Genomic DNA, 7,482 nt, shown 5'->3' with positions numbered 1-7,482 from the left:
AGGGACAAGCCATCCCTCAAAACCATCAGGGTCCCTGGATCTCCGGGCCCTGCTCACCTGGCCAGGTGACAGGGGTGGCAGAGCCAGCCCTCCTCCTCGGGGTGGGCGTGGCTGCAGCCTTGGCAGGTGAAGAGGCGGCAGTCCAGGCACTGCCGTTTGGGGGCCTCCAGGAGCCGGTAGGGCTGCAGGCAGTGGGCACAGTGGGTGTCGCTCAGGAGGGCCGCGTCGGAAACCAGCTCCCTCTGGGAGCTCTCCTTCTTCACCTTGCCCTTCAGGCCCCTGAGGGAAACAGCAGAAACAAGGAGCACGTTGGACATCTCGTTGCAACAGCCTCTGAATGCGTGAGCACACACACGGGATCCTTCTCACACACCAACATGCTGGATTCAAACGTGCATATGGGTAGGTGGGAACTTATTTTTATAGGCACGAAATGGCATTTAAACGTTTCTGTGACTGTTCACAATTGTGTATTTTCCCAGGATGCACATACATGACTTTCACGCGTTGTCCAAGGGGCTACAAACCACAAAGGTTCCAAGTCATAGGCTGGGGCAGGTCCCACCGTTACCTGCACCACCTCACATAGCTCAGCACAACAGAAAGAGGCGGTCAGGGGTCCCGGGCCCACGTTCAGGGTGAAGGTCCTGGGCCCACATTCCTTCTCCAGCTCTGAGCTGCAGCCCTGAGCTTGCTGACGCAGAGCTCAGAGCTGGGGGACTGAGCTGAGGTGTCCTGGTTGGCTGGGTGAGTGTAGACATGGTCATGAGCATCTGGTGTCTAGTCTACCTGAGATGGATGGGTTAGTGGATCAGGCTGGTGGTTCTGGTCGGGCCACATGGTTCTCCAGAACCCATCTGTTCCTAGTGTAATTGTGTAAGAGGAGGTTAGAGAAGAGAAAGATGCAAGCGGTCGATAAGCTGGACAGAGCAGAAGTCACAGAGGATGCAGAGAAAAGGCTCATTAGATGGCGGGTAAGGCTGACCCTGTGCCCTGTGATGCCCAGGCCAGTCACGTTCATTCTGCCACACTGACCTGAGCTAATGGCCCTGAGCTGAAGACAATTCACACTGGGTGCACGTCAGGCTGGTGCCCTGCAGAGAACGCCGATGGGTCACTGCACCCGCCCTGCCATGGTCACAGAGTCCCGAGGGCAAAGCCAGCGGGCATTTCCTCAATAAGTGGTTTGGGTCTCTCCCAGCAGGGGAGCAAGCTGAGCTGACTCCCACCTTTGTCCCCGCAGAGCATGGCTAGGATGGGTCCCTTGGAGGGTGTCTGGAGCAGGAATCGCCCGGCCCCCAGAGTTCCAGGAGGACCACAGTCCTAGACCATCGGGGCTGCAGTAACAGCTTCCTGGTGAACCCACCAGCTCAAACTGCCTGGGAAACGTGCCCCCAGATAATGAACATGCCCCCTTTGTTCTATCTCAGAGAACGTCTGCCAGATGTAATATTTTAGTTTCAGATGAGATCAAATTAATCTGTTCTTAGTGACACAATTGGACAGACACAGGTGCCATTGTCCTCTGAGAAGGCTGCACAGTGGCTTCGGATGGGGCCCCAGAGGTGGGTGAGGCTGCGGGCAATGGAGGGATTCCGAGGAGCTCCGGAGACCAGCGCTGGATCAGGCAGGGTTGACCGCACCTCACCGATTTCCCTCTCCCAACGGTTATGAAAATACTCACCAAGTTAGACACAAAAATAAGACTCCTGTCTCGGCTTTGAAACCATATGCCACACACACACGCGACGGTTATGAAAATACTCACCAAGTTAGACACAATAATAAGACTCCTGTCTCGACTTTGAAACCATATGCCACACACACGCGCGCGCACACACACACACACTCACACACACACACACACACACCACTCACACCCACACACACACACACTCACACAAAGGCCAAGTGGTTGTAAAATCCAGGGGGATGCTGTCATCCACTGACCACAGTCTTGATAAAGCCGCATGGGCAAGGCCGAGTCTTGGCCTCAAACAGAAGACCACAGGCCCCTGGAGCCAGGGGGAAGGATCCGGTGGCCTCCATTTCCACTCTTGCTGTGTCTGCATCAGCCAGAAAACCTAGAGGCTACCCTTCGCTGATGGGGCCTTACCCGGCCTGGCTTACCCTCTTCTCCATCGAGGCAGAGCTGTACCTCAGGCCCCTCCCAGCAGGAAGAAAGACGAGGGCATGTGGAGGCACCCTGCATCACAGAATGTGAAGTCCTCTTAAATAAGAGCCCAGAAGAGGCCTGGGGGTGGCTGGAGACTGATACGTTTCGGGTGCAGAATTGGGGGAAAGGGTAATTATATTCCACTCAGACTCTTCCAAGTATAACACCCTTCTTCAGAGCTGGAGAACAGGAGGGGACAGAAGAGGAGGCCCGGTGGGGGTGCAGCAGAGGAATCCCAGGTGTGCCCAGTGCAGGGCACACCAACCCCACCTGGAGCTTCAGATCGGGAGGAGGTGAGTGGGGCCAGAGCCACCACACGCCGACACCAGTTGACCAGATGTCACTGCACTACGGCAGGCAAAAGCCCAACATGCAGCTACAAGTGAGAGCCACCTTCTGGAATAGAAGACACCTCAAATGGGATTCACTGTCAGAAACCGAGGAAGACTTGAAAGGAGTCTGCCTGGTGTGTTAATTGGGGCGAGAGATGAAGGAGCAGGAGATAAAGAGCCAGGCTGAGATGGAAGGAGGTAGTGTCAAGGGGTTGCTGTCCTCTGAAGGCAGGTGGATTTGATGCAAGGATTCCCCTTTCAAGACAGGAGGAAGAGACGAGATGTGGAGGGAGAAGGCTAGAGGGACATGGAGATGTCACACCCCCATGTCGTCACTCTCCCCCTCTTGGGGTTGAATCCAGTGGGGAGTGCGGTGAAAACGTGCAAGAGTACTGGGGACAGACCAGGACATCAGGGGTTGGTGGCACACCCCTGTGGATGGAGCTGGGGAGGACCGCGTGGTGGCTGTAGCTCCCAGGCCAGCCCAGCCAGCCCTGCCAGCCCAGCCAGCCCGGCCAGGACTTCTGCTCTCCAGCACTTGTGCTGGCTATTGGGGTGAATCCCTACCCTGAGACCATGCCCCAGCAGGACGCATGAGGTGCTGAGAGGACCAGGGGGCGGGCAGGGTCTTGGGGTTGGTACGAAGAGGCCACAGCATGCAAGGTAGATGGTGGGGGTCAGGATCTCAGTGTGGGTGCCGGCCACGACCATTCATTCACGAGCGATGGTCCCTACCCTGGAAGCAGACTTGACCCTCCACTCTGCAGCAGGGACCAGCCAGGAGCCAGTGGACAGTGTGTGGAGCCAAGATCCCATCAATTCTGTCACCTTGAGGGCCATGGGCTCCTGCCGGTCACCCACGCAGACTTAGCCAAAAGCAGGGGTGGGCAGAGGTGCTCTAAAGAGAAGACTGTACCCAGAGAAGAGGTCAGAGCAGCACCTGGGATATGGAACCCACAAGCTTACAAGTTCTTGCTGACTGAGGGCAGGGACCCACGGGTGAGGTGAGGTAGGTAACAAATGAGCTGGCTGTTCTCTGCACAGCTTGTCTGGGTGGGAGCGAGTCTCGCCCTGCCACAGAACAGCAATCACCTGAGGATACACAAATGCTCGCTGACAAGGACACAAGAGGAGCCGGACCTTCTGATTCTTGTTGGCCACACACACCTGGACACAGCCATGCAGTTACAGGAGGCAGCGAGTTCTGAGCAGGCGATGTCTAATGGAACCAAGTCAGGCTGGCTCATGGCTTTGCTGCCAGGCTGGGCAGCAGGTTCCTGTGGCTGCTCTAACACATTTCCACAAAGGTAGTGGCTTAAAGCAACACCAGTTTATTACCTTACAGTTCTGAGATCAGAGGTCTGACCTGGTGTGGCTGGGCTGAGATGGAGTTGTGGGCAGGACTGTGATCCTTCTTGGAGGCTCCAGGACCTGTCCCCTTTCTTCCCAGCTGCCAGGGCGCCTGTATCCTCTGTCCGGCCCTTCCTCCGTCTACAGAGCTGGCCGTGGTGGCTGAGTTCTTCTCACAGCAACTCTCTATGGCTCTCCTGTGCTCCAGCCTCCTCCTTTCTCCCACCTGTCCCCACGTCCAGGTCCAGGGTCACCTCCCATGTCCAGGTCAGCTGTTCAGCAGCCTTAATGGCACCCGCAGCCTTAATTCTCTTTTGCCATGTAACATTTTCACAGGACCTGGACGTGGATGTGTTGGGGGGCTTATTATTCTGCCAGAGTGCTGAGGGGAAAGAAAGTGAGGCCTCGCTCCCGGCCGAGAGATTCCCAAATATGCAACCCACAGCCGGCCCCTCCTGAGAGCAGCCTGAGGTGTGTGTCCTCCAGAGGCTGGAAACCAGGGTCAAGTCTGACTCCAAGGAGGGGCTGTAGCCAGAGGACCAAGTCAGAGAAGAGACAGAGTTATTAAAAGTGAGGCGACCACAGTAACCCTGCCTGTCAGAGGTCGCCGCTGAAAGAGGCAGACCTGGTGTAGTGAATATCGGACAGCAGTGATGGGACTCTAAGCCCCTGGCATCCGAGCAGACGTCGGGAATTAGTGTGGGAAATGGAACTTGATGGCGCTCTCTGAGGTCCTCTGAAGAGAATGACTGATGGCGACAACAATGATAAAGGGAACAGTGGTGGTGAACGAGGCGGCACCGAGAGAGCCCCCGGACCTCCTGAGCGATCTTGCACCCAAACTCCGGGCCCTGCTGCCTGCTCACTCCCTGCTCCAGCCCCTGTCTGTTCAGCCCTGGAGTCCTGTCTGGGTGCCAAGTGGCCCGCCTGGTGGTGACTTCAAATTCCTACTGTTGTCGTTGTTGTTATTATTTGTTTTTAAGGTGAGCCTTGGTCTGCCATGCCTCAGGCTGGGCAATGTTGCATGATTATCTCAGGAATGCAGGCCTGTTTGCAGACGTTACAGATGCCTGTCACCAGCTGTTTGCCTTTCCAGGGCAGACTCCCAGGCCTAATATTTGACTTGTGGGCCCGCCCCTGAAAAAGGCATCGGTTAGGTAAGCTGCCATCCTCGCCCAGGGGCGAGTCCCCAGCTCCGGCTCTGCAGTGTCATTCTCTGGGTTTAGGAAAACCCAGTAATTCTAAACACAGGTTAGAGGCCCCTCGATAGCGCAGGGAGCATGACTGAGAGGACCTCCGATGAGCAGAGAGAAGGCAGGGCGCAGGTCAGCTGTGAGTATGTGGGCCCCAGTGCACCAGGTGGAGGCCTGCTTCTACCCCTGGTTCAGGCTGGCGGGCCTCCGCGGGGCTCTGCGTCTTCCCGAGGGAGGGAGTGAAGAAGCTGGGACGACCGGCCGGATGCTCCCCTCAAGAAGCTTACCCTGGTGCTCCTTTGTGTTTATGTGCCATTAAACACGAAGCATGATTATCAATGTGTACTTAAAGCCTTTTTAATACCCAGCTACCATGAATGACTGCAGAACACTTACAAGATAAATAATACAAAGCGGTATGCAGCCAGGGTCCCACCCATATTCCCCCTGTTAGCAATTCCTGGATATTCTTTAGAGCCAGGGACTGCCTGGTCCTCAGTGTCCTCATCTGTGACTGGGGAGAACACAGCAGTCACACTGTGATGTTGCCTGAGCAGTACATGGGGTGTTGTGAGGTGCGGTGGCTGTTATATTTTATTATTTTTTTCTTTCATCCATCCCCCTCTGCCCTCCCTTTGGTAACCATCGGCATGCTCTCTGTATCTGTTTTGTTTATTCATTTTTTAAAAAATTCACATGTAAGTGAAATTGTATGATATTTGTCTTTCTCTAACTTATTTCACTGAGCGTAATACCCTTTAGGTCCATCCGTTTGGTTGTAAGTGGTAAGATTTCATTCTTGTTCATGGCTGAGTAACAGTCCATTGTACGTATGTAGCACATCTTCTTTGTCCGTGTCTATTGATGGGCACCTAGATTGCTTCTATATCTTGGCTACTGTAAATAATGCTGCAATGAACATATGAACATGTAGGGGTGCCTATATGTTTTCAAATTAGTGTTTTGTTTTTCTTTGAATAAATACCCAGAAGTGTTATTACTGGGTTGAACGGCAACTCAATTTTCAATTTTTTGAGGAATCTCCATACAGTTTTCCACAGTGGCTGTGCCAGTCTGCATTCCTACCAACGGTGCATGAGGGCCCCCTTTTCTCCACATCCTCACTAACACTTGTCGTTTGTTCATTTATTGATGATAGCCATTCTGACAGGCGTGAGGTGATATCTCATTGTGGTTTTAATTTGCATTTCTCTGATGATTAGTGATGTTGAGCATCTTTTCATATGTTTATTGTCCACCTGTATGTCCTCTTTGGAGAAGTGTTTTTTTTTTTTGCTTTGTTGATATTTTCCTTTGTTGGGCAAAAACCTTTTTAGTTAGATGTCGTCCCATTTGCTTATTTTTTCATTTGTTTCCCTTGCCAGAGGAGATATATCCAAAAAGATATTACTAAGACCAAAATCAAAGAACTTACTGCCTATGTTTTCTTCTAGGAGTTTTATGACTTCAAGTCTTACATTTAAGTCTTTAATCCATTTTGAGTTTATTCTTGTATGTGGTGTCAGAGGGTGGTCCAGTTTTGCCTCTTTTGTCATGGATTTATTGACCATGTAAGTGCAGACTTATTTCTGGGCCCCTTATTCTATCCCCGTGGTCAGCAAAGTGCAGCTCGCGAGGCACATGTGGCTCTTTGGCCCCTTGAGTGTGGCTCTTTCACAAAATACCACGTGCGGGCCAGTGCGATTGAAACTTCGTGCTTTGTAATGACGTCCATGTGAGGACAACCTGGAACCCCTGTCTCCAACCTCATCTCCTTCCATCCTTTCTTTCACTTTATGGTTGGAGCACATCATACTTCCCCAACTTGTACACTATCTCAAGCCTCTGGGGTGTTACTTGGACTGCTCTGTGTCCAAGTAGAGAAGTAGAGTTCTTTATCTCTCCTCTTGGTACCTCTTGAAAAACCCTCTGCCTTATGCCCTAAAAAAAAGAGAGGAGAAGAATGTAGATTGGTTTGGCTCAGTAGATAGAGTGTCGGCCTGTGTCCCAGGTTCGATTCCAGAGAAAGAGAGGAGAAGCTTCTTGGAGAGGAGGAGCTTTTTGGAGAGAAGAGGATGAAACACCAGCTTAGGAGTACCCTAATTAAGTTAATAACAATGTACCTACCTATATAGTTTAAGTTTAAAAATTTGGCTCTCAAAAAAAATTTCAATCGTTGTACTGTTGATATTTGGCTCTGTTGACTAGTGAGTTTGCCGACCACTGTTCTATCCCATTGGTCTATACACCTGCTCATGCCAGTGCGATGCTGTTTTGATTATTGTAGTTTTGTGGAACATTTTGAAATCAGTGAGCGTGCTTCCTCCCACTTTGTTTTTTCTCAAGGTTTCTTCATCCCAGATTAGCTGATATTCTCCACAAGAACTAAACCCCACGGGGGAAGGAAGGATTTAAAGAGAATGAGCAGCAG

General features: G+C 52.1%; 1 protein-coding gene across 3 annotated transcripts in view; it reads right to left on the bottom strand.

Moving 5' to 3' along the window:
- MLPH (melanophilin) overlaps positions 1 to 7,482 on the bottom strand; it is a 30,150-nt gene that overhangs the window by 19,820 nt on the left and 2,848 nt on the right. For all 3 annotated transcript variants that reach the window (XM_015561889.1, XM_015561890.1, XM_006760468.2), the window contains exon 2: positions 58 to 279. In XM_015561889.1, the coding sequence (XP_015417375.1) occupies positions 58 to 279 (222 nt within the window). The remainder of the gene's footprint in view (positions 1 to 57; positions 280 to 7,482) is intronic.

Source organism: Myotis davidii, unplaced genomic scaffold (genome assembly GCF_000327345.1).
Source record: "Myotis davidii unplaced genomic scaffold, ASM32734v1 scaffold370, whole genome shotgun sequence".
Classification (NCBI taxonomy): domain Eukaryota; kingdom Metazoa; phylum Chordata; class Mammalia; order Chiroptera; family Vespertilionidae; genus Myotis; species Myotis davidii.
The sequence above is the reverse complement of the archived record's forward strand: the minus strand, read 5'-3'. Positions and strand labels throughout refer to the sequence as shown.